The sequence below is a fragment of the Chlamydotis macqueenii genome, chromosome Z, assembly GCF_036417535.1.
Source record: "Chlamydotis macqueenii isolate bChlMac1 chromosome Z, bChlMac1.mat, whole genome shotgun sequence".
NCBI classification, from domain to species: Eukaryota; Metazoa; Chordata; class Aves; order Otidiformes; family Otididae; genus Chlamydotis; species Chlamydotis macqueenii.
The window spans coordinates 9,258,373-9,285,328 of record NC_141593.1 but is presented as its reverse complement, the minus strand read 5'-3'; the positions used below and the strand labels follow the sequence as shown (position 1 = coordinate 9,285,328).

The window sequence follows — 26,956 nt, the reverse complement described above, 5'->3', positions numbered from 1 at the left end:
TTTTTTTTTCTGTGCCTGTTACCCAGAGCGAGCCTTTGCAGTCACTCGAGCTGCTGTGAGCCTGTGGGCGTGGGCAGAGACACCCTCAGCGTCTGTGTCGTTCAGTCTCTGCTCGCCAAAAAAAAAATCAATCAAGGAAAAGAAAAACTACCAAAAATAGAGATAAACTGGGGAAAAGAGACGCGGGACAGAGGGGAAGAGGCAGGCTGCCGCACGGCCCCCTTTCCCCGCGGAAAATGAACCCACCGGAGAGTGGGGGGAAGTAGAGGGGGAGCTATTTCCCCGCTCTCGTCCAGATCGTGCGAACCCACGGCCGCGCCCACGCGTGGCGGCTCCGCCAGCTGAGCCCCGACGCGCTCAGCGCCGCTACCCAAGCACCCGCCTCCTGCTCCTTCTGATTGGCTGCAACTCTGCCGCCCGTTTCCCTTTCCTCGGGCGCTACCCAATCGCCAGGCGAGGCTAACCCGGACGGCTGTCGGGGCGGGACTTCCCGCTCGAATTTTCCCATTGGTGAATTTTTGCCATTGGCTGTCGGGCCGGCGTTGCCTGGTAGAATAGCCAAGGCAGGGACGGCGCTGCGATTGGCTGCCGCTTGTCGCGCTTGGCTCCTGACGATTGGGAAGCCAAAAGGAGAGGGGCGGGGCGGAGCAGAGAGAAGGCCAGTTCTTCCCCCCCCGACTCCGCTCGTCCTCGCCGCTTCCGCCTCTCCCATTGGCTGAGTCGCTGGCCGGGCGGATTTTCCGATTGGTCAGCGCATGCTGTTGCTAGGCAGGGCGAGGCGAGGCGGCGCGGCGCTCCCCCTTCCGATGAGTCGGCTCTGAGGTGCAGTCAGCGCGAAGCGCCCTGAACCAGTCGCCCGCCGCCGCCGCCAGCCCGAGGCCGCCCGCCCGCCGGAGACCCGCCGCGAGCCCTGAGGAGCCGCCGCCGCCCGCCTCCCCTCGCCCCTTCCCCCCCAGCGCCATGGCCTCGGGATCCGAGTAAGTGCTGGGCCCCCCGGCCGCCCGCCGGCAGGCCGCGGCCTAGGCCCCGCCGCGGCGGCGCTGGGCCCGGCCCGGCCTCACCCGCCTGACCTCGCCTCAGCGCGGCGGCGCGGGCCCGATCCGTCCCAGGATCCCGCTGTGTCATGCAGGCCCTGAAGAGGCGGAGGCGGTGTTGGGAGGGAGGATGGGCCGCTCCCGGTGCGCCGCCGCCGCACCCCCCCACCCCCCCCCACCCCCTCCGCCCCGGGCCGGGCCTCCCCGGGAAGTGTCGAGTCATTGGGGGGGGGGGGGTGGTGAGGCCTGGCCAGGCTGGGCTTCCCGTTGGGCCCTTGCCGTGCCCTCGCCCCGGGCCGCCTGCCAGCCGTGCCCCGGCATGGCCCGGGCCGTCCCGCCTGGGCTAGGCCTCGGCCAGGGAGGGCTTTGTCTTCCAGCCCGGGGGGGAGCGGGGTGTCCCGACTGCCTCCCCGCAGCGGCCCTGGGGCCGGGGCTAGCAAGTGACTTGGCATTAGCAGAGGCAGACATGTTGTACCGGGCTGGCCGCGGTGGCAGCTGAGGCGGTCGGCTGTATTTTCGTCTCTGGTGTCTTACCTCACTCTGTTTTCAGTCTCAGGCTGAGGATCATCTTTCGTGTGCCTCAAAAATGTGTCGAGTAATAGCGCTCTTTCGGCTCCCAGCCCACATGCTCAAGCCACTTTGTTGCCCCTTGAGAGGGGTAAAAATAGAACCTAAAGATAAATTTCCCAAATGCAAGAATGCTTGAAGTGACTTTCTGGCCTTGCCAGAGTCACTTTTGGTCCCTTTAGTGGCTGTTGTTTATGTTCTTCTTTTCTTTTGCAACTCCTGATATTTAGACCTGCTCAATCCTACTAAGTGAGTTCCAGCAAGGTGTGCCAAGAGTTCAGTGTCCCTGGTAGAGCTTCTAGTGGAAGTGTCTGTCCCAGAGGGGTGTTTTGCACCTGAGTGAGGTTTCTTAAAAATAAATTTCTACTTTAGTAGAGTTATTTTCACCACACAGAAATCAACAAAAGTTACTCTGCCACTGGACAACAGTTACTTTTTAGTTGCCTTTTTTGAGTCAATGCTGTTGGCAGCCATCTTGCTGAATTGAGCTTTAGTATAGTGAGTAGCATTGCAGGAGCTAAGAGAGCATGGTTTCTGAAGGAATTTGTGTTTTCGTGTGCTTACCTGTCTGGAGCAGTGTTTGAGAACTTGGCGTGTCGAGCACAGGTGTGAACTCACCACTCAGTTGTCATCTGCAGTTCCAGTAAGTGGCTGCAATCGTGAGGCACCTCACTTGTTTGCTTCAATGGACAAAATGTTCCATGGATTTTTCTTTTTTAATACCTAGCAGTTAAGTCTGTAGCATGGATGTTCAGAGTGGTAAGAAACCGCTGGCAGGTTTTATCTCAGAGGTGAGTTCACGAGGGCATTGATAAAGTCACACCAGCGTACGGAAGGCATGACTGTTTTCACTTTCACTACTGCAGCTGGAATCAGTTTGAGTCAGTGCCTATCTTTAGCGCAGACTTACAAGAACAACTTATTTCCTTAGTTTCAGTGGAGCTTTGGAAATTGGAAGTTTTCAAAAGAATTTCTAGTTGATAATTACTTGCTGCTTTCGCTCTTCGTACCATCCACCATAATGTGTCTGGGTGTTATCACATGCTGAACGAGGGAGGGGAGCTCTGACACAGGGGAAAAACAATGAAGTGATGTAAGTTGTAAAAAGTTGTGTTCCCCCCCTTCCGTGTGCCAAACGGGGCTGTTGGACTGCTTTACTGGGAGAGAAAAGGGGGCCGAGGACGGGAACGGGGAGCCCGTTATTGTTGGTCTTTAAGGCTAATACATATTTGCTTCAGTTTTATTGACGTCTTGCGCTTTGTGTGCAAGTTTGGCCATTGGCTGTGCTGGGGTTTTCATGTCCTCACTTCTGGCCTCTGTCAAGGGGCAGGCTTGATGCAGGCTTGGAATTTACTTTTAATTCCAAAACAGCTCTAAATCTACATTTTGTGTTCAGTTTATCTCTTTGTTGAGTCAGTGAAAAAAAGGAGCGAGAGGGAAAGTGGGTAAAGTGTGTGAGGGAGCTGACAAAAGGGGTGAGTAGGGGAGATGATCTAGAGGATTTGCACCAGGCTCTCTCTGATGGGGAAAATCATTGAGGAGCTTTAAAAATTAACCTAGGTTAGCTGTCTGTCACTGAAGTTTTACCGGCACGCGCAGGAAAGCTGGCAGGAGGGAGCCCTAACCCATGCCTTAGGCCTTCCTGCTTGATGTTTTCAGTTCAGGCTCTCATGCACAGATGTTGGGTATTGTCTGAGCCTGGCTGAGGTGCACAGACATATTTTGTTCCGTCATCTCTGTTAGAGGGCGAGGAGCCCCCAGGAGAGACGCAGCAAGGACAAATGGGGATGATGATGATATTTTAAATTGCTACTGGAAGATGGGTAGAGCTTGCCCTTGTCCCCAAGTTCTTGCCCTTGTTGGTAGAAGTAACAATCACTCTCCTGTGTCGCTGAGATGTAATTTCGTAGCACCTTTGTTTCTTTGTCGGAAGAACTGTCAGGTCAGATAACTGAAGCTGACCCTGCACATTTAGATGCCTGCATGCTGTTTCTTGGACACCTTCATTCCATTTTTAATGCCTCTGAGCTTTTTGATTGCTTTAAGTGCAGTAATGTACTGACAGCATTGATTCAGCCCTCCGTACTTAGGAAACTGCGGATTCAGTTCTTCAGTACTAAAACTTTTTTCTTACATTCAGCAGAACCAAGTGGACCTCTTGCTGTGCTCTTTAGCGCTGCTGTGTGTCAGGAGGTACCTGAACTTTCTTTCCAGATTTATATACAGCTGACAGTTTTGGTCCACAAGCTTCCACTTGCTGCCCAGTTCCTCTTCCATTTATTTCTGTCTTGTGTCCTCAACTGTTTTTTAGGCTGCATGGCAGTCTCTGTATCCCGAGGGACAGCCACTCAGTTTCAGTGACTCTTTATGAGGCTAAGGTCTGACAGGTTTCTTATCAAAGGCCTCTGGATTCATTCATGTCCATTTACATTCACACTTTGAACAGGCTAAATGGGTGTATTGTTCCTTTCTGCTATCCCTTAGCTCAAGTTTTAAAATCTACCTGCTAAATTTCCAGTGTCCAGGAAATGCTGAGGCAAGGTTCTTACCAAGTAAGTTGTTGGTTTTATCCACTGTTTCAATCGCAAGATCCTGTCTGTCCTGACAATATATTAGTTCAGTTTTCTTTCTGCTCTCTCGGTTTTCCTGGAAATCACAGGCTTTTTTTTTTTTTTTTTTTTTTTATTCTACCAACACCACATTTTAGGTTGAAGGTGGAATTCATCAGCTCCTTCCTGGATGTATCCAGCAGCCTTTCTTCTATCTTTTTGGGTTCAGAGAATGGATCTGTAACATCTCGTGTTGAAAGAGATGGCATGTTGATTTCTTACCTCTTGCACTCTTTAGTGGAGATAGGAAAAAGGCAACTTTCCCAGTGCTGGCAGTCCAGAAAAGACATCCTTTACAACTTCTCTTTTTGTTCACTTAAAATAATGTTGTCTGTCATTTGCAACATGTTTCCTATGTTACCAGGGCTTACGCGAAGCTTGAAAACCTCTTGGAAACAAGCTGGCTGCCCTCATAGGCTTGCATGGTATTGTTCCCCCTTTTACATGTCAGCAAAGGGAGCCAGTAGTCCATCTTGGGAAAAGCTCTATCTTGAGGGTGTGGGGGGACTTCGGGTAACATCACACTGTAGGTATGCCACTCCTCTCTGATGTACTTTTAAAAATGCAGTGAGCGTGCCAAGTGACGCACTGCAGCCACGGTCTGCATTTGTGCTGTGTAGCTCCTTGCTCTGCCACTTCCACTCAAGCGTTGATTACTTCTGGTTATTTTGTCCCTAAAAGAGCGAAATGGAGCCAAAGTGTATGGCCAACACCATTGTCCACAAGGCTTCATACTCTTTGCTGGTTCTTGTTGCTTATTTAGGACAAAGGAAGACTTTCTTTTCTTTTCTTTGTTGGAATCAAACCAAACTGTGCAAAGTTTTCTATTCCGACCTTAAACACTGTCACATCCGGAATACTTTGAGAAAGTAGTCAGGCTCCCACCAAGGGAAGTTACAACAGTCTGCCAGTGTTGTGGCTGGCTAACATACAACTTTCAAGAGGTCTGCAGGAATCCATTGGTTCAAATTCATGTTTCTTTCATGAAGTGAATTATTGGCTGTATTAGATTTTGAAGGAAATGACTTAATCTGCCTTTCTCCCATTTCCTTGCTGTTTGATTTCCTCCGTTTTATCCAGGCAAAAGAATTATCTGACATAGTTCTTGTGGTGTAGTAGGCTAGAGCTGCAGTCACTCCTGTGAAGGTATCCTGAAAAGGTGCTTGTGTCCTAAAAAGGTCCTTATATCCTAAAAAGCAAACCTCATTTTTTCATGAGCACTTGAATATTTCTATTGGCTTGCTAGATTTAACTAATAGGCCTTGACAGGCTGAACTCTTACAACTCTTCCTGTCAGGGGAGCTGCAGCATTGTCCTTTAATTCCCCTGTTTATCTGGGATTTGACACCAAATAGACTTGAACTTTTGTTACAGTGGCAGTGGTTACATGTGATTTCAGATGAGTCTGACTAATTCTTTGAGGCAAAACGTCTTACAGTCAGCAACATGTCACTGACCACTTCTTTTCATAGATAGCTTCATAGCTATTTCCATTTGAGGCTAGTAAAGTAGTTCTGTTTACTGACAGAAAACATTGTGCTTTGAACTCCTGCAATTGGTGCCTAGGAAGAATGTTCTTCTTTCTCTTACAGACAAGTATAGTTTCCAAAAGACCAGGCATCAAAGAAACCTGTAGAAGATGGAGATGGAAACAGGGGGGTGGCTGGAAAGGGGGCAGCAGTATTGCTCAGCCTTGTAACTTCTCTTTTGTTTGCCAGTTCTAAAGCGGATGACTTATCGACTGCTATTCTGAAGCAGAAGAACAGGCCCAATCGGTTAATTGTTGATGAAGCCATCAATGAAGATAACAGTGTTGTGTCACTGTCCCAGGTATGTTATCTATAAAAGCAAAGCATTTAATCTGGTAATTTGCAAGCTGTTGCCATGTGTTAACTTGAAATGGAACTTTGCAACATGAATCCAAGTATTTGTGTCAGAAGCTGCAGCTGTTTTTAGTGGGAGAGGGTTGTTTTGTCTCGTTTCCTAACACTTTTCCATGATAAAATCTATTTTGATTCTCAATTTGCAGGATTCAGTAGAACTTGTGTCTTAGTCTAGCTTCAGGACTAGCTCTTGACCAGCATAGTGGGAGCCTGTGTCCTTGTGGATTTAGTATGTCACTTCCAAGATGTAATTCTCCAAAGTCAAGTAACTCTCCTTCAAATTCTTGAGTTCTTGTTTTGTCAAAAGCTTATTCTAATGCTGTTACTTTTTACAGGCAAAAATGGACGAATTGCAGCTGTTTAGAGGAGACACTGTCCTGCTAAAAGGAAAGAAGAGGAGAGAAGCGGTCTGCATTGTTCTGTCAGATGATACCTGCTCAGATGAGAAGATTCGCATGAACAGGGTTGTTCGCAACAACCTGAGAGTGCGCCTGGGTGACGTGATCAGGTGAGCACTCGCTGACTGTTGCCTGTCTTTGGATTGCTTAAATAATTTGTGTGCTGACTCTGCGTTGATTAAGTCAGTAGCAGAGGCAGGGGCTGCAGGAAGTATTCTTATGTCTTACAAAGGAGATGACAGAAATGTTTTCAGGATCAGAGATCTCAGTTTATTTTTGCATGTGGTTCTGGCTGTATGCATAGTCAGATCAATAGTAAAAAGTTCTGCTGAAGATTCTTGTAATCTCTTCAGGACCTTGATGAGCCCAGGTCCTGTCATTAAATTGAGTGGTTCATTTATCCCACTGTTGTTAACAGTCGTCCTCCCAAATTTACATTGTCAGGTGAACTTGCAAATTTTTCTTGTCTGAATTTTTAATGTTCACAGTGTTAACTGCCGAAGGTGTTAAGCAACATTGTAACTGATCTCATAGTACCTGAGATGCCCTATGGCAAACAGAAGTTAAAAGTTGCTAGAAATGAGTGACAAAAACGTGAAGCAGTCAAACAGCAAGATTGAAAATCCCTGAAGGATGTTTATATTCCAATTTTTGTTATTTTTGTTATAAGCCAGTCTGTGGATTTAAAGTAAAGGGGAATCCTTACTTTAATCTGATGTGAGGTTACTGCTGGAGTAGTTTCTAGTGTGACAGTTCAGCATGTGCTCTTCCCTTCCCTGCCAAGACTGTGTCCCTGGTGGTTCTCAACCTTCCAAATGCATTACCAATTGTCTTACCTTTGTTGCGAGGGTCGGAGAACTTTCACACCTCTTTGCCGTCAAGCATTTTTCTTGCTGATCTTTAACTGCTTATTGTGTTACTTTCTGTGGCCTAGTTTCTGCGAAAATCCAGATTCACGCGCTAATCGCTTCCTGCTTTGCTCAGAATCAAGGTTGTCAGGAACAGGGGCTCTGGTCTCTGTAGTAAGTGAGAGAGAGGAAGGAACAAAGAGGTTCTCCCAGCTCCCATTCCCTTGCAGGTGGTTCAGCAGTAGCTCGTTGTTGAAATAAAAGTTAGCTCATGACTCTCTCAGGTCTTTAGACTGCGTTAGTAACTTGTGAATGTGCCTTGGGGATGGTGAGGGTGGCTACAGAAGAGCAGGGAGGTATGAAGAAAGTATGAAACTTCCCAGTGGTCTTGGGTAGGGCTAAGAGGAGTGAAGGAAAGTGTATGTTGTGAAGATTAGCTCTTGATGGGTGTGATTTTTTTGCCTTGTCAGCATTGAAGTGTTCATAAGCAGGTGGGAATTCTCACCAGGGCTTTGGAGGATGCTTTCTGGCCTTTGTACTGGCCTGGGAAGAGGCATCACTGTCTTTTCCAGGCTCGAGTGCAAGTCCAGCATGGTGTGGCTAACTGGAGTTTTCTTCTGTTGCAGCATCCAGCCTTGCCCAGATGTGAAATACGGCAAACGTATCCATGTGCTGCCAATTGATGACACGGTAGAAGGGATCACGGGGAATCTATTTGAGGTCTATCTCAAGCCGTACTTCCTGGAAGCATACAGACCCATCAGAAAAGGTAATAGTGCCTGTTATTGAAGTCCTGATGGCAGCAAGCGTCAGCTAGTCCTGAGGCTGAATAAAGAAAATTTCTAGAGGCTTGCACAGATCTCCACAAAGCCTTAGACTGACGTCTATAGAGTGAGATTTTGCTGGTGCTGAGAAACTTTTTCCTAATCTTCAGGTGAAAGGGTGATTGCTGCTGCTGGTTGGCAGGGCACCTTGGTAGTTCTCTTGTGGTTTTTTTTTGCTACATGAGATGGGAGACCGTCAGAAAAACTCAGGAGAAAACTTCATTAAACTACGTTACTACCACTTAATGGAATTGGGGAGTTTCCTGCATATTGATCAATTGGTTGAATATACCAGCTGGCACCTTGACTAAATTAACTTCTTCAAAGTAATTTGATTAGTAACTGGGAAAGTGCCTAGAAGACCAAAGGCACTTTTGGAGTTGTGCTAGTGGCACTTCTGCTGGAACAAATGGGTCCTAATAAACACAAACTGAAGTTGTCTAGCTTCTGTAGCCCACTTTAGTCAGGAGTTGTAGTGCAGTATTACATATTATTCTGCTTCTAGAGGCAACTGGTTGCAACTGGTAACAACTAGTTATAACTTCAAAATGAATTTTCATTAAGTTAGGGCTTTTTGCCTGTTTTAGAAATGTTAAATTGAAACTGAATGGAAAAGAAATGTGATTCCTTGCCTTTGTGTTTTGTATTTAGGCAGAGTATTCTTTTCTGTTGGTTGCTGGTTTTGTTTGCTGTTTGTTACTGGATGAAATCTGAAACTTTAACTACTGCGGATCTAAACAGTGCTCAAGTAGTCACAGTACACGCAGCTCTGGAGTTTAAAATGCAGAGCACTGTTAAAAAAGCCAGCAACTTCCTTGTCTACTGGGGCTGCTGGTAGTACAAGGGTCAGTGTTTTGCAGACCTCAGTTGCAGCAGGCTACCAAAATGTGGAATTTTACAGGTGACATTTTCTTGGTGCGTGGAGGGATGCGTGCAGTGGAGTTCAAAGTGGTGGAGACAGATCCAAGTCCGTACTGCATAGTGGCTCCAGACACGGTGATCCATTGTGAAGGAGAGCCCATCAAACGAGAGGTGAGCAGAATCCTGCCACACAGTTCTCCTGCTGAATCCCCTCTGTTAGAAATCTGTCTCTGTGACAGTCCTTGAGAGCACCAGTGCTTGAAGTTCCTGTTTTAACATTTTGTGTATTGGACATAATGGTTAGAAACCCCGAGTTCAGGAGATAAGCTACTGCTGAAGTTACTCAGGAATGTACTTCAGTGTCTTTCCTCGTATGCTTTCCTCAAAGCACTAGTTCGTAGGTTTGCTAATGAGATGCCATACTTTGGCATCAGCTGGTTTTGCATCTGCTTCCAGGTGTCTCACACTGGACTTAGATGCATCTTTTAATTCCAAAGTTTCCTTGTTCCATAGCAGGAGGGGCTTACAATGTTGCTAAATTTTATGCCACATGAAAATAAAGCAATTAGTGCTTTTTTTTAGTGAGAAATTTTAGATCTCAAAGTGGTTGATTTTTTAAATTTTTTTTTTTTTTTCCCCTCCCAGACTCTTAAGGTATCTAGCCTTGAGTATGTGAAGCTTGAGGAAGCCTGAGTGGCTTGTCTGTCAGGTCTTGGCCACCTTACTGTTACAGAGTAGGAAATGTCAGAGAAATGAGCTAAGGTGGTTGTGTACTTCATAAAGTAAGTGCCTTTTTGCTACCTGCAAATCTGGATGAGTGCCTTTTGAAAAATTCACCTCTATGACACTTGTGAGACTGTGTCTTGGCACTGGATGAGTCCAGTTTGGACTCTTCAGGACACAGCAGAGACAGTTAGGAGCAAGTTCAGCCAAGGCCACCAAAATGATGAGGAGCTGGAGGTCAGAATGAATGAGGAGGGGCTGAAGGAATGGGTTGATGCAGCCTGGAGAAGGAGAGTTGAAGGGGCAGGCTTACTGGCAACAGCTTGATAGGACGGGGTGGATGACCAGGCTCTTCTTAGAGCTGTGCCCAGGGACAGAGCTAGAGGCAGTGGCATAAACGGGCTCAAGGGGAATTCCCAGTAGATATTACAAAAAAGGGCCCAGAGAGGGCAGCAATCTCCAAACCTGGAGACCTTCAGCACTTGATAGGGCCAGACTTTGAGTGATCTGCGTGAAGTAGTATTCCTTGTGTTTTAGGGCTTGAACTGAGCTCAATCTGAGATTCCAGGTTGTGTTATTTTGTTATTTTAATGTGACCTACTGTTACAGATAACTAAGACCAGTAGAGGTTTGCACAGCCTTGAGCTGACGGATGCTGTAGAGCTATGGTGGAGGAGTTTGTTACAGGTGATCTTATTGGACTGTCTGAATCTTAGCAGTCTCTCTTAATTTGAGTCAATCCCAAAAGAAAACACATCTGAGAACTGATAGCTGGGGTATGTCAAGTAGTTAGAGATATCACTTACAGTTTAAGGAATAAGTATACTGAGCTTCGTTGTCTATTGCTGTCTTTGTTAGCCACACCAGAAGGTCACAGACCTTGTTTTGCGCTAGAGTCTGTAGGGAATCTAGCAGCACAGGCTGTCAATCAAGAGGGAGTGCTTCAGTGAGATCTAGGTAGGTGCAGGCAATTCCCTTTGTATGTCTGAGAAGACAGAGCTAAAACAATTGTAGAAGACACCAGGAAGACTTGAAAGTGGGAGTCTCAAGACAGCAAAGAAATTACTACACGCAGAAGCCCAGATTCCTGGCTTCTGTAGACTGGGAGGTGTTGTTGAACTGTTGTTTTCATTCAGATGTTTAATACATTTCCTTCGAGGTAGGATGAGGAGGAGTCGCTGAATGAAGTGGGCTATGATGATATTGGTGGCTGCCGGAAGCAGCTGGCTCAAATCAAAGAGATGGTGGAACTTCCCCTCCGACACCCTGCGCTCTTCAAAGCCATAGGGGTGAAGGTAAGTCGCCATTTGCACCAGGTGGATGAATGGGCTTGCCCTTGTGGATAACTCTTGATGTCAGAGGTTTGTGAGGCATTTGGGGGGAATAAGTAATTTGTGGTTGGTTTTTTGTTTTGGTTTGTTTTTTGTTTTTTTTTTTTTCTTAATACTGATATGAGGAAAGTATTTCCTTACATGTTTTGGACACAGATAAAAGTACTGGCAACTTGTAAAGCAGCGTGATGCTTTGAATCAGCACTGACAGTTACTGGCAAGGTTTTTATTTGTGTGTCATGCAAAGTAGTAAGGGTGTTGATGGCAATGCTGTAGTGGCAGCTGTTGAATTAGTTTGCATCACAGTTTCGGACTGGCTTTACCAAATGCTTGCAATTTCACTGTGGAGCTACTTAGGCATTCAGATACTAGCTCACCACCTGAGTCTCTTGCCTTTGTCCTCAGCCTCCACGTGGGATCCTGCTGTACGGTCCTCCTGGCACTGGTAAAACACTGATTGCCCGAGCAGTGGCCAATGAAACGGGAGCTTTCTTCTTCCTGATCAACGGTAGGTTTTGTGGCTGCTTTGGCCCCAGATCTGCTACATGGTCATTCATCCATCTTATGGTAATTAATAATGTTAATAGGGCCTGTAGAACCACATTGTTTCCCTGATATCCTTTCTTAGCTCTTTCAAGCGTGACTCTGGGGACACTTGAAGGCCCTTTGTGTGGAAGCATCTGTAGTGGCACTTCCCTTAAGCTTGATTATGTTGTAGCAGGGTGGTTGGAAGACAGCTTTGCGACACAGGGACTTGGAGTCTGGCTGGCTGTGTGTTCATTTTTGTTGGTGAGGGCAGAGCTGGGAGTGAAGTGGTGAGATTATTCTAAGTATATGGATGCAGGACACTTGTTTCTGTTGCTGCAACTGTGTTCCATTCAGAGAAGAATCTGGTCTGCTGTGGATTTCTTTTTTCCCTCAAGTAAAGTACCTGTTTGGTTTCATGTAATATTAGTTGGGAGAATCTTTCCTGAAGGCTGTAATGGTACATTGGGAGTTGGCTGCACGTGACAGAACCTCCTATTGATAACTCTCACCTGTAGCATTTGAGGTGGTTACTGATTTATGTCCAGTAGGGAACGAGATCCTGAATTTCCCTTGCTGCTTTTCTGTCCCATTTTACAGTCTGTGCTGGAGTAACTGAACGTTTGTACTTAAGGGGGGCTGCTTTGCTTCTGTGATTTCAGTCGCTTAGGCCCATGGGGGTGATAGCAGAGGGGTGCACAGGACAGCACAGCAGTAACCAGCAGCTAGGACGCGAGTTGCTTTGTGTCTCAAGATACAAGACGTAAATAGGCTGGTTTTAACCATATGCCGTCCTTGTCACATACTTCCTAAAGTGTGTGGAAGCTGTCACTGAATGCTAATGAGCCATCCGTTTCTTTAGACACTTGTAGTTCTATTGCATAACAAAAATAACATTGTCAGAAGTAGTGTTATGTTCTCTGCTCGTCCCAAGCCTGGAGCTGCAGGCAGTGTTGTGGACCGAGCTGATATGAACTGGTGTTACCTGTAGTGAAACACTCTTAGTACCTCTCGCACCAGTGACTCTGCAGCTTCAGTCAGCCAGCAGCTTTGTGCGCTTGAGGGTCGGGTTTCTTTTTCTTGGATCTTGTAGAAGCATATTTTCTCTTCGTTACCACTCCCATCAGCGTGATGGAAAAATCAGAATAAACCTGTAAGCCTGCACTAGTGTTCAGCCAGCAATTGTAGGAGATCTCAGAGGAATACTGTCCTTCCTTCTGGGATTGATTGTGCTTACACATTTTAATTTTTTTTTATTTATTCTTTGAGAGGAGATGGTTTTGGGTTTGTTTTGTTTTGTTGAGTTTATTCTAAACTCGTTTATAGGATCTTACAGAGGTAAATGTATGTCTGTGTGATGTAAGCTAAAGGCAGCTTCAGTATCTTAAAGCTTTTTCCTTTCTTACCCTGATAATTTGTCACCGTATAATTTGATTGCTTCTCTTACAAGCTAGGACTGGCATTAACAATGTGTGGTGGCACATTACAGAGAAGCTCACCAAGTGTGAAATAGGGTAAGGAAAGAGGCAGCTAAAGGTAGCTCATTGACTAGCGCTGCATTCTGTTAGAGTAAAGACCAGAATAATAGAAAGTAATTCTGCATGCTGTTCTTGCCTGTTCAGCTGCAAATCTAGTGAACTCGGTTGATAGTATTTGCTTTGGCTTGAAATACATCCTCCCATATGAATGTTGTACTAAAAAAGTTCAGCTGCATGCTTTGGGGCTAGCTGCCTCTGTTCTGGGAACCACAGTGTTGCTATTTTTCAGGTCCTGAGATCATGAGCAAGCTGGCTGGTGAGTCTGAGAGCAACCTGAGGAAAGCCTTTGAAGAAGCAGAGAAGAACGCTCCTGCCATCATCTTCATTGATGAACTGGATGCCATTGCCCCTAAGAGAGAGAAGGTGAAGAAAACCTGTAGAAAATAAAGTAGTATGTCCTTTTTGGTAGCTGCTGGTGTGAATATCTGCCTTTGACTACAGAGTAAAGCAGTATCTGACTTAATGCTTGATTTCAGTTGGACTTGAGAGGAATTGGATACAGTTCACGATATTTCTTAACAGCTTCCGGCTGTTGTATCTGTCTGCTTTGGTGCCATGCTAGCTCCTGTGCTGCGTTTTAGAGCTTTTGGTCTAACCACTGCTTTCTCTCTCCATAGACACATGGAGAGGTGGAACGTCGCATAGTGTCTCAGCTGTTGACTCTCATGGATGGCCTGAAACAGCGAGCACACGTGATTGTTATGGCAGCTACAAACAGACCTAACAGCATTGACCCAGCACTCAGGCGATTCGGTAACCATGACTGCTGTCTCTTTTTTGTGTGTCACATACTTTGTTACAGGCTATGCTTCAGGGGCCTTGGAAGTATTGAGCAGAAATTAATACTAAACATCTTCTGTGTGTTACATAAACTATTGACTTGTCTCCAGCTGCTTGTTTGAAATTAATTTCTAGTCTTCCAGCCTCTGGTATCATTTTCCTGTGCTGTGTTAGGTTAAAACTTGTAGAAATAAAAAAAGAAAATACTTCGAAGTGGGAAAGTGTGCTAGCCTGTATTAGGTGAAGTTATTTCAGGGTACACTGAAGGAGTAAATGCTTAAGGGGATGTCCATGCCTTAGGTTGTGGAAGGCTCTGAACTGTCTGATTTCTCTTTCTTCTATTGATGAGAAGTCTGGTAGTTTCTGAGATTCAGGTTTTTGAAACTTTGCAGTGTGAATAAATGTCTGGTGTATGACCAATTGGTAAAGTTTGTAATAGCAAACCAGTCAAGCGTGCAGGGGAAAACAACCTCTTAAATGTATAGGGAGGCATTTGAATGCACAGCTATGGCTAGAGGCAAATGATAGGTGTGTGTGACTTAGTTAATATTGCAGTAATACCTAGATTTCCTAGCTCTCCAGATATTGGGACAATTCATATTTTTCACCACCGGGGTACTGCTGTGAAAGTTCTGAAAAATTAGATGTCTCAATATTTGCGGGCTCTTGTACTGAGGACACAAAGGTAGAAATAAACAAAAGTGTCTCGTGTTATGCTGGTTTGGGGAAGCGTATTTTAATGAAAATGAAGTCCTGAAAAAGTTACTAACAAAGCAGTCCTCTGTGTCATATAATCTTGAACTCTAGTTAATACACTTTCCCTAAATGGCTAAAGCCTTTATTCCTTCTCTAGTCTGACTCTGCAACATCTGTCAGCACAGCAGCAGAGAAACCCAAAGCTCTGGCATTTTCTGAAATCGTATGTGTTTGTGGCTTGTCATTATGTTGTTCAGTCAGAGGAAGGCAGCAACTGCAGCTCCTCTAGTTCACAGAATCAGCAGCTCAGCATATGTTTTGTACTCCCCAGGTCGTTTTGACAGAGAGGTAGATATTGGTATCCCAGATGCCACCGGGCGCCTGGAGATCCTGCAGATCCACACAAAAAATATGAAACTGGCTGATGATGTGGATCTGGAACAGGTGAGTAATGTGCTATTAGGAAAGCTTGTCATTGCACGCAGATGTTCCCAATGCTCTGTTTTTTAGCGGAAGGATTGTTAAGGCTTGATCATGTAAGTGTAGTTGCTCATTTAGGGCAGTGTGAAACTGGATGAATGTCTGATCTGTGGGCTAGTCCTTCTGACTAGTTTACCAATGATCAAAAGTCCTCACTCACTGGTTAAGAATGGTGTGGCTAAGTGAAACAGATGTCTGTCAGTCGCCTCTGGAAGTGCCTTGGCACTGTCCTGGGTCTGTTTGCTGTGGTATTCTCTTGAAAAGTAAAGTGAGCCTGAAAACAGCACTGACAGAGCTGTTGATGTGGGACACCCCACGTCAACTGGATGGTTCCTGTAATCTCTGTCCTGAATTAAGAACTGCAGTCCTGAGGGCTATTTTTCTGCACAGCATCTGAACTCCACTTGCAGCTGTGATCTCAAGTAGGAGGTGGAACTGCAGTGTCTTTGTTCAATATGTGGTAGGACCGATGTTCCTGTCCCCCAGAGTTTTGTTGTAGCTCCCAGGGACCAGAGCATGCATTGCCCTTGCAGAGCGCGTGCTTGTATCCCTGTGAGTCATAGTCAGTGCTCTGCTTTCAGGTGGCAAACGAGACCCATGGCCATGTTGGTGCTGACTTGGCTGCTCTTTGCTCAGAAGCTGCTCTTCAGGCTATCAGAAAGAAGATGGATCTCATAGACCTAGAAGATGAAACTATTGATGCTGAAGTGATGAACTCGCTGGCTGTGACCATGGATGACTTCAGGGTAATGCAGGAGCGCCCCTCTTTCTTTTGGGTGCAATGTCTAGTTGCTTATCTGAAGTAAGTGAACATAATGTGTTTGAATTCATGTAATACCATTTCTTCTAACGATAGTGGGCTCTGAGCCAGAGCAACCCTTCTGCTCTTCGAGAGACTGTGGTGGAGGTGCCACAAGTTACCTGGGAAGATATTGGTGGTCTAGAAGATGTAAAGAGAGAACTCCAGGAGCTTGTACAGGTGAGGATTTCCAACAGATTTTTACCTAGCCAGCTTGAAAAATAATTACAATAATAAAATCCAGAACTACTTCAGATTCCAGTTTGGGCTTTGAACACGGTGAATGCAGAGGTTTTTGTGGTATTTGCTTATGATGGACTAAAAATACCATGCTGTTCCATCTTAGTGAACTTGGAGAGGAAGGTGCTGGGAAGCAGCATCGGTCTACACTGTCATCTTGGGTGGGTATTGTGCTACGTGCAGGAACAGCAGCAGTTCCACTTCTCTTAAGTGGAGACCAACAGCGGGACCACTGCTGAGAGTCCTCCTAGGTGGTGGCTTTATATGCCAGAAAGTGACAGAGAGCCTCTGAAGGGCTTCCCATCAGCGTCAAGTGAGAAGTATTTGTAAAGCCTTTTACAAAGGGAGAGACTGGGACAAAAAGTCATGAATTGGTCTGTGGATGCTCGTTGTGGCTGCATTGGGATGGTTTGAGTTTGGCATGTTCCTGCTTTCTGTTGGCACTGTAGAAACATCCTGTCTGTGAATAAAATAATCTGATTTTCAGTCTAATTTTCTGATGTTGAAATCATCACCTATCTCTGTCCTCATTGCTGAGAATAAATGCTCACATCAGACACCTTGCCTGTCTCTGGAGGGCAGAGTGAATAGGTTAGATAATGAGCTGTTCCCTTTTGCTTCTGCAGTGCAGAGTGAAGTTGGGGTCAAGTGTGCTGGAAAACTACCTGACCTGGTACTCAGTTCTTAGAGATAAATAGGTTGTTCAGGGCAGCTTTTCAATTTAGCTGTAGTGCTTTTCAAACCAGTGTCCATTTAAAAACTCCAGTGGCACTGAGCAGGCAGGATCTTGTGTTTAACCTGTCAGAAATCTTGGGTAGTGTTTCCAAGTAGGAGGAGAAAAAACTGATGTAGTAAAAGATGTCTCTGCCCATGGCAGAGGGATTCAACTAAATGATCTTTGAAGGTCCCTTCCCACCCAAAGCATTCTGTGATTCCAAGGTTCAGACATGTTCTGGCTCATCACAAGAGGTGTTTGTTTTGTTCTCCTGCAGTATCCTGTGGAGCACCCAGACAAGTTCCTCAAATTTGGTATGACCCCATCAAAAGGGGTTCTATTCTATGGGCCACCTGGTTGTGGTAAGACACTGCTGGCCAAAGCCATTGCCAACGAATGCCAGGCAAACTTCATTTCCATCAAGGGGCCGGAATTACTCACCATGTGGTTTGGTGAGTCTGAAGCCAACGTGCGCGAGATCTTTGACAAGGTGGGTGTTTCTCCTGCTGTCTGTGCTGTGTTTGTGCTGAGGTACCCCCAGAACATTATCTCCACTGCATCTGTCTTACTGGCCTGGTTCTTGTTTGTTTCTTCTGTGTTTTCCCCACTTGCACTGAGAGCAGGGGCTGCTTTCCTGATGTAAGGAAATTAATCCTCTCTGTCAATGTAGCTATTTAAACTGTTCTTCTCTGGCTGCAGTTTGCTCCTGTTGTTACAGGATGATAAAAGTGCCCCAGTGCCTTAGCAGTGACGCTAGCGTTAGGATGGCATAGATATCCTCCACATCCCTGAAAACTTACCTTGACAGCTCATTCGCCATCACCATCTCCGGGTTTTCAAATGGGTTCTTGTCCTGCAGTATACATCTCTTAGAAGGGAGCTCGTTCCTGCTGCCCAGTTGCCCTGTGGCCTTCTGTCTCAGAAGGTATCTGCATGGATTATCCTGAGAATCCTTGCTCTTATGATCAGGGAATGTGCTGAAAGAGCAAAGTTGGAAGGAGAGAGAAAAATTTATGTTGGGAGGGAACCTCAAAGGCCATCTGATCCAGAGCAGGGAGATAACTTGGAAATTTGATGAGGTTGCACAGGACCTTGTGTTCTGAGCTTGTGCTAAGGATGGAGAATCCCTGGCCTCTCTGGGCCTGTATGCTAGTGTTTGAGCTCTCTCATTGTGAATTACTTTTTTCCTTATTTTTTTTTAACTGGAATTTTATTTGCAGCAGTTGGTGCCTGTGGTCTTTCATCCTTTCACTGTACACTTTGAAAAAAGATCTGACTCCCTTTTCCCTATAACTACCCATTAGGTAGCTGAAGACAGTGACTGGATTTCCCCGTTCCATTGGTGTCGTGGTTTAGCCGCACTCGGGACCAGACTACGCAGTATCTCTCTCACTCCCCCCACCCTCTGAGGGAGCAGGGAGAGATAATGTAAGAAAAAAGGCTCGAGGTTTGAGATAAGGACAGGGAGAGATCCTTGAAGTTACCATCACGGGCAGAACAGACTCAACTTGGGGAAAACTATTTGTTTATTATTAAAACCAAAGCAGGATAATGAGACAGAGAACAAGATAACCTCCCCCCACCCCTCCCTTTTTCTGGGCTTAACGTTATCTCTACGTCCTTCCCTCCCTGAGCGGCACAGGGGGGAAGAGGGAATGGGGGTTGTGGTCACTTCATCACATGTCGCTTTCCACTGCTCCTTCCTCCTCGGGGGAAGAACTCGCATTCCTCCCCTGCTCCAGCATGGGGTCCCCCCACAGGCTGCAGTCCTTTGTGAAACTGCTCCGGCGTGGGTCATTTTTCTATGGGGTGCAGTCCCTCCAGAATGGCTGCCCCACTGCAGGCCCTTGTGGGGTCCTCCCCGGGCTGCAGGGGGATCTCTGCTCCTCCGCGGGCCTCCATGGGCTGCAGGGGCACAGCCGGCCTCACCACGGGCTGCACCACGGGCTGCAGGGGAATCTCTGCCGGGAGCAGCGTTACTGCTGTCCCTGCTTCTGCACTGACCTTGGCATCTGCAGCCGTTCCTCTCACCAGAAATTCTTCACAACCGGCTCAGGCAGACGCCTCTCAGGATCTCTTCACTTCTCATCTCCTCTCCACTTCTTGCAGCCAGGCCGGGCCAAGTTGGGCCCAGTCGGCCGCCCGGCGGGAGGCCAGAGGGTGAGGCCTGCAAGGCTCATGCCTCCCCCTCTGTGCCCCACACTCAGCTTCTTCATATCTTCTTCTGTTTTGTTTGGGTTTGGGTTTTTTTTTTTTCCCCTGTTTTTCCCCTTCTTAAATACATTATCGCAGAGGTGTTATCACGGAACATTCTGTCACAAATTGGCTTGGCCCTGGCCAGCAGCGGGTCTGCTCTAGGCCCAGCCAAGTCTTACAGAAGCTGCCACCATAGCAGCTCCTCCTCCCCCCAATAAAATTAACACAATTGGATGTATCTTGCCTACTGATAATTGAGCACCTAAATAACCGTGTGGTGTCCCTATATCTTGCAGAGAGAGTTCTAGTCCACATGAATTGGCTTCAGCTTTCCCCCTAGGCATTGGAGTTGCTACCCTTCTGCCTGGTTCACCATGCTCCAAGCTTTGGGGAAATGTAGCTGCTTGTTCAGGAGAATTTATCTGAGGGTTTGTGTGGCAGGAGACTGTTCAGGAACAGCTCCTGCCAGGCTCTCCTTGCAGCAGCAGTGCTGTTACTCATCTGAGCTGCTTTAATGGTAGGCTAGGCTTAGTGTGAAATCAGTGTGAAATCACCAGGTGGTATTAACATGGAGTAATTGTTCCTGTTTGCTTGTTGCAGGCCCGCCAAGCTGCCCCTTGTGTGCTCTTCTTTGATGAGCTAGACTCAATTGCAAAGGCTCGAGGTGGGAATATTGGCGATGGTGGTGGTGCTGCAGACCGTGTCATCAACCAGATCCTGACAGAGATGGATGGCATGTCCACCAAGAAGAACGTCTTCATCATTGGTGCCACCAATAGGCCAGACATCATTGACCCAGCCATCTTGCGCCCTGGCCGCCTGGATCAGCTCATCTACATCCCCCTGCCTGACGAGAAGTCCCGAGTTGCTATTCTTAAGGCCAACCTGAGGAAATCGCCAGTTGCCAAGGTAGGATCTGCCCCCTGACTGCATCTGACTTGGGTTTGCTGTCTGCTGCACGTGCTCATCCCAAGCTAGGGACAGAGCAGAGGGCTGCTGACTGCTCGGTGCGATACAGAGCTGGGAAACGTTCAGTCCCTGAAGGATGGAAATTAAGAGGTAGGGAGAGGCTTGAGCTCTGAGGCTAGGTATCAACGAAGGTGGCTGTCGGTGCGTAAGCACAGCAGGTCTTTGTCACATAGTGGAGTTCTGCCCACGGTGTGGGAACAGGAAAGCCTGTTATGGCAAGATGGAGAGGATTCTTGTATTCTGAAAGAAAAGTAAATGTAGAACATGGGGGTGGGAAATGGAAATTGAAGAGGAACTGTTGCAGTTAATTGTTCCTCAACTCTTATCATAGGCAAGAGCTATGTCCCTTGTCTAGGGAGCAGGCAATAATGCAACTAACTGATACTGAATCGCAGAAAAGCAGATGTCAGGTGAGAGCTCAAGCTTTTTTATGCCAAGTTTAGCATTTTAGGTACTGTTGGGAAGGAAAGCTTGCAGTACGACACCCTCAGTTGAGGGAAATGAGGAGGAGGTTGGTTGTCTTCGTCTGCCTGTGCCCTATCTTCATTTCTCATCGGAGAGTCTTTCATTTGACTCCTTGTTTACAAAACGAGTACATTTGTCCTTTTGTACAAATTTACAGCTGCTTCACGGCTTCTTACTGGATCTGTGGGAAGTGTGGCCTGCCCTAGGGTGTGGTTAACTTTTCCTAGAAACAAGAACCTTAACAGCTGATCTTCTCAAAATTGGCCAGAGTTAAGGCAACATCTTGATACCATGGGATCTAAAGACACCTCTTTGCCTCTTTGTCATCTGAGGTCTAAGGTGTTAAGGAGAGGCCTCTCTTCTTTCTTTCTTTCTTTTTTTTTTTTTTTTTTCCTTCCCCTAGGATGTTGACCTGGATTTCCTAGCTAAAATGACCAATGGCTTTTCGGGGGCAGACCTGACAGAAATTTGCCAGCGTGCCTGCAAACTGGCCATCCGTGAGTCCATCGAGAGTGAGATTAGGCGAGAACGCGAGAGGCAGACCAACCCTTCTGCCATGGTGAGTGGGGCACTCTGAGTTTTCCCTGCCCATGAGGCCGGCAGCCCACCTCTGCTTGTGACTGAGGTGTGATGTGTTCCTCTCTGTAATCCTCGGGTGGGGATGAGTGGGCTTTTGTAAAGAGTGTGGAGCTGGAGCACTTTATTCTTATCTTGTGGGAGGTTGAGGCCCTCCTGGAGTGCCTCGTGGTCAGCATTGCTCAGAAAGGCTCTGCTGCAGCCCTGACTCATGGTCTGCTGCAGCATCCTCTTCCAGTCCCCGCCTCGGTGGGTGCTGGAGGAGCCAGGCTGGAGGAGGGAGGCTGTGGGTGACCGTGGGGCTGCGGAGCTCAGGCACACAGCTCACCTGGGCCCTCTTGTCCTGCTGCAGGAGGTGGAGGAGGATGACCCAGTTCCCGAGATACGCAGGGATCATTTTGAGGAGGCTATGCGCTTTGCTCGCCGTTCTGTCAGTGACAACGACATCAGGAAATACGAGATGTTTGCACAGACTCTACAGCAGAGCCGTGGCTTTGGCAGCTTCAGGTAACCCTGGGGGAGCGGAGGGTGGGCAGCATGGCTCAGCTGGCCCCAGAGCAGAGCACCGAGGCAGCTTTCTGCTGTGTTCTGGGTAACAGACCCCTCTTCCACCACTTTCCCAGCTTGTACCGCAGCTAGCACACAACGTAGCGGGTGTAGGCTGTGCTGCAGGTCGGTTGTGGCTGCTCTGTTAGTGCTCCTGAAGTCCATTAACCATTTTTTCTCTAATATCCACCAGCCACGTGAGCATTTTCCGTGACCTGCCGTAAGGCTTCATCCCGTTTCTCCTGCCTGTCGTACTTGGCGCCAGGGCGTTGACGCAGAGGGAGGGGATGGTGCTGAGCTGCACGAAGCTTTTAAACAGTGTCTCATCTCTCCCCTTCTGCACCACTGCACACAGGTTTCCCTCGGGTAACCAGGGCGGTGCCGGTCCGAGCCAAGGCACAGGAGGCGGCAGCGGAGGCAACGTGTACAGTGAAGACAATGATGATGATCTCTACGGTTAACTCGCTGTCCTCGGTGGACCAAACTCAAATCAGGCCACGTTGTACAGGGAAAAATCCAATGTTTGATGGACTCTCGGCTTCTTCATTCCTCAGTCAGAACAGTGTAGCTGCACGTCAGACTTTGTACAGGGAATGTTTTCTGCAAACACACTTCCAGACCGTTGTTCAGTTGGGAGGCAGACAGTGAATTTAACAAGGAGGGGAATCGACTTTCTGAGAAATTTCTGTTCTAGTTTCTGTGGCAGAATCAGCAGCTTTAGCAAAGGGTACAACGCTAGCCTGTATAAAAAAAACCCCACAAAAATAATAAAAAAATTTAATAAAAATCCCACAAAACTCTAGCCAGACCCCGTCAGTTCCTTTGTGTGGTGCTGGCGTGGTCTCTCAGCCTGTCTGAGCACTCCTCGCTCTGGTGGAGTCCATCTGCGGGCACGGTTCCCTGCTGCGCACGAGGTTGCTCTTCGTTCCTAACACCTCCTAGCCCTCGTTGACAGAAGAAATCGGTTTGGCACTGTCTCTCCCCTGCCCTGGCTTGGCAGAAAGCACCGAGTAAGAGAGCCTGGCAGCAGGTATCTGGCTGTGAGCTGTCAGGTCTCCTGCTTCTTTGGTGCCTCAGCAGCAATGGACTTCTCCAGCGATCCCTGTCTCGTGCCCCCTGCGCCAAGGCAGGCACAAGGGAGCACTTGGGCTCCCTGGTGTGTGTGGTGCAGCGCAGTACCACTGTGATGAGGGAAGAGGGGAGCTTTGGCACAACTTTTCATGCGTCCCCTTGTGTACCTGATGACAGTCTTGGATCTCTGGTGCCACCTGGCACTGTGTTGTGCCCTGGACTTGGTAGTCTGGTTCTGATCATGGTTCTTCTTTTCCACATCTCCTACCTTACTGCCTTGCTCCGTGGTTTATTTTGATAGAATCATAGAATGGTTTGGGTTGAAAGGGACCTATAAAGGCCATCCAGTCCAACTCCCCTGCAAGAGCAGGGACATCTCCACCCAGGTCAGGTTGCTCAGAACCCCGTCCAACCTGGCCTCGAATGGTTCCAGGGATGGGGCATCCACCACCTCTCTGGGCAACCAGCTCCAGTGTTCCACCAGCCTCCTCATAGAAAATTTCTTCATCATATCAAGTCTGAAAGGAAAAAAAATGTACCTTCTCTGAACTGAAAAATGTGCTACTGCTGTACTTCTCTGTGTTTTTGGTAGAGAAGCCCCGAGTCTGGTTCTGTCGTGCACACAGGATCGGGGTGGGAGCCTGGATACGGCCCAGCCCTGAGGCCGGGGGGAGGCTGTTTGAGATGATGGCTGTAGGACACAGAGTGGCTGTGTGCTGGCAGCTTTTGCGAGGGGTTTCTGGAAAGAGGGTTAAATGCAGATTATTTGGCAGAAGGGTGCTCCAGGCCTTTGGGGCTGGAGAGGGTAACCTCCCTCCTGGCAGGAGTTGTGGTGGAGCTGCTGCCCCAAAGCCTGGCAGATCTTGGAGGGCTCCATCAAACCAGCCAGATTCAAGGGGAGGCTCAAAATGGCAGGAGGACGGGACTATCCATGAGAGGGTGCTTGTGCGTAGCAGTGGGGAGAAAGGCACTGAAATTGGGAACGCTGTGTTTAAATAGCACAACCTCCTGCTGGGGTAGGAGGCCACGAAGGCCCCTAGGGAGGGCGGGCAGCTCAGGTGCTCTGTCCTACTTCAGAGCGCTCTGCGGGCACAGCGCTCACCCTGTCCTCGTGCCACCTCTGAGAGAAAATGCTGCTGCTCGCTGCTGCGCGGACGCCGGCCATTACCGCCTCCTGCGGCAGCGGGGTTGAGGATGGGAGGGCTGGTGCTTCCCCTGCCACAAATCCACTTTTTTTTCTGGGGGGTTAACTGCCCCCTGGAAACTTTTACTCCGAGCCTGCTTTCCTGCCTGCACTTTTCCCCACTGCTCTGTGGGGACATGGGCACTGGCTTTGCTTTCACGTCCCGCTGCTTTACCAGCGCAAACCCCATGAAAGGCAGCGCCAGCTGGGGCGGTGGAAGAGGGAACCACCTGGTTTTGGCCAGCCAGGAAGTGGGAAAGGGCTGCTCTTTCCCCTAGGAACTCCCCAGGACTTTCCCTCAGCCCTGGCAGGGTCTGGGTTTCTTCCTCCCAGTTTGGGACTGTCCCCACCCAGCCAGCGCTGTGGGAAGATCCATCCCAGTGTCTCTGTCTGCTGTGGAGGCCGGGACAAGGAGGGTGTGGGATGGTGGGGTGCATGTTCCAGGTCCCAGCAGCCCAAATCTCCCCTGCTGCCTCTCCTAATTGCAAACACTAATGAAATCCAGGAGGAGGGCTGCCAAACCTCATCTTTCTTCCCTGCCACCTGTGGGTTGTAGCTCCTGCTGGGAAAAGCACTCATGGGAGCTCTGAGAGCGCCTGCCCCTGCCCTGGAGCAGTGTAAACCTGCTGGGGGGCTGAGGGCAAATGAGCATCTGCAGCAGCTGGGGAGTTTGTCTGGGCCCCCCTTCCACAAACCCCCAGCAACCCCAGGAGAGCCGTTGGCACGGGGGGCTGAGTTTGGCCCCAGCCTGTGCCCCTTTCCAGGGATCAGCACCCCAGCAGACACCCCTGGTAGCTGCAGGGGCAAGAGCCTTCCGGTAGCACCCTCCTCCACCACCCAGCACCTTGCTGGGGTGCTGGGCACCCCCCAAAGCTGCTGGGGAGAGGAGGGTGCTGCAGACCGGGTGGTGTGTGATTAGCGAGGGTAGCAGCTGAATGCAGCACTTTCGTTGCCACCATGGTCAACTTCTGCTTCTGCCCCCTGGGGTTCCCCCTGTGTCCCCAGAGCCACGTCCCCCCTTCCACAGCCCTGCAGCCACGCAACCTCCCAGGGGCTGCAGCCCAGCCGTGGTGGGTGCAGGATGGGGGACCCCTCCCCAGCCAAGGTGTTGGGGTTACAGGCCGGTCCCCCCCACCACAAGCATCCCTCCTGCACATGGATATCCCCTGCCCCATGGACATGCCCTCCCCATTGCCATCCCCCACCCCATGGGCATCCCTTTCCCATGGGTGTTCCTGCTCCAAGGGCATCCCTTATCCCAGGGGCATCCCCGGCAGCACTGTCAGCCTGCACGGCTGGGGGGCTGTGCTACCTCTGACCCCCCAGCCCAGGAGCTGCTCCCAGCTCTGTCTGCTGTCTGGGCCTCAGGGTCAGCACGGTGATTTTGTGGCCTGGGAGGGGGCAGTGAGCCTGGCACTGACCCCCATCCCCATCCCCGCTGCCTGTGCCAGCACAGCACAACACGCTTCGAGGATGTGTATTTTTTTTAAAATACTTTATTTCTTTTTTCTCTCAATACCGACATTACAAAAAAAAAAATTACAAAAAAAAAAAAAAACCCCACTATAAAACATTCAGGTCTTATTGAAACTGAGAAAAACAAAGCAGCTTGCATCTGCGCGCTGGCCTGTCTTCTCGCTCACGGTGTCCATCAGGTTTTCTCTACTTCAAACTCCACAGGGACCAGTGGAGGGAACCAGTGGCATCCCCAAATTGGGCGATTAATTAAGCAGGGCCTAATGGCTCTCCTCGCCCCCTATGACAGACTGTACAGCTGTACACTCAGCCCCAACGGACAGCCCACGCTCACCCCTCTGCCCCAAAAGACCCCTGTTTCAAGTCATGGATTTATCTTTAAAAAAAGGGATTCTCAGGGCAGGGGGAATTTTGTGGCAGGGGTTTTCTCAGTGGTGCTGCGGTGGAAGAGCTGTACAAAGCCATGTCGAATGCACCTCCTGCTCCGTAGGAGCCCTTTCCTGGGGGAAAAAAAAAAAAAAAAAAGTGGCACGAGGCAGAGTGGGCCGAGAAAGGTAAGAAATATAAAAATTCTCCTGATGGAAATCCAAAGGTTTTAAAAAAATACAGCATTTTAAAACAAAGCCACCAAGCAGACTGCCTCATGCGCCTCCCAGCTCCACCCTGATGTCCAGAAATACCTCCTGAATGAATCGTCCCTGTAGAAAAATATATACACATGCCTTTCTCTTCTTATTAAAAACCCTAAGGTTGAACTCAAACACTAGTGAAACCCACAGCTCTGCTCACATTTGGCTCTGCGTTTGCACCCAGACTTGTGCTACACACACACACACACACACAAAAAAAAAATCCCCTGCCCAGTGATGGGCTTGGTGTTCATGTGGCTGAACTATCCCCTCAGAAAAAAAAAGTCAGGGTGCAGCACGCCAGGAACCCCTAAATGGGCAGTGAAAAAAAAAACCCTTGCAGAGTTTATCTATTGAGCTCTATATATATATATGTATTATTTAAAAAAGGAAAGCAGCAATGCAAACTCAACACATCTGAACAAGAAAGCTCCACCCTAGGCTTTCCCCCCTCTCCTGCTGGCTGGGGCTCTGGGGGCAGCGGGTGCAGGCAGGTGCTGCCCACGGCCCCGGGGACAGCCCCCAGGATGGGACCGTCCCCACCTGCTCCGTCATTTGGCACAGCCAAGGCTCGGTTGGAGGCTTGGCACAGGAGAGTGGACCGCGGTCGGATTCGGTACCGTGGTCCCAAGGTGAGAAACAGTCCGGCTACGGGGTGATGGCCACGGCGGGTGGGAGCCGTCGGCACCATGGTACAGCCGGGACCTCGAACAGCAGCAAGTATCAAAGAGGGGAAGAGAAAAACTAACAGCGGGGATGCCAGATCCTGCGGAGTCGTATTTACACTGCGTTGGACCCCGACAAGTCCAGCCCCTCGTGGGAAAAGTGGCCTGAAAAGCAGGTGACATAAAAAAAACCCACAACGTGCTGCACCTCCCCAGGAAATGGGCCCACGCTGCTCGCTTATGCGAGGTGGAAAAGCTGGACCTTTGGGGAAAAAAATTAAAAGTTTGGCAGCCGGGAAGGTCATGATGGGCAGGAGCCTCCTCGCTGC

At 48.6% G+C, this 26,956-nt stretch overlaps 1 protein-coding gene across 2 annotated transcripts; it reads left to right on the top strand.

The window, feature by feature from the left end:
• Positions 1–801: 801 nt before the first annotated feature.
• Positions 802–22,405, top strand: VCP (valosin containing protein). Of its 2 annotated transcripts, XM_086770086.1 has the most exons (17): positions 809–977; positions 5,929–6,040; positions 6,429–6,601; positions 7,966–8,108; positions 9,065–9,195; positions 10,911–11,042; positions 11,484–11,586; positions 13,371–13,504; positions 13,759–13,894; positions 14,949–15,061; positions 15,679–15,843; positions 15,954–16,076; positions 17,129–17,341; positions 19,648–19,956; positions 20,885–21,040; positions 21,410–21,564; positions 21,959–22,405. In XM_086770086.1, exons 1-17 carry the CDS (start codon positions 961–963, stop codon positions 22,062–22,064), a joined length of 2,421 nt encoding a protein of 806 aa, XP_086626212.1. In that variant the 5' UTR covers positions 809–960; the 3' UTR covers positions 22,065–22,405. The 2 variants fall into 2 exon arrangements, with proteins under 2 accessions (XP_086626213.1, XP_086626212.1); XM_086770087.1 differs by lacking the exons at positions 20,885–21,040; positions 21,410–21,564; positions 21,959–22,405 and adding an exon at positions 20,639–20,822 and having other exon boundaries at positions 802–977.
• Positions 22,406–26,956: the final 4,551 nt, after the last annotated feature.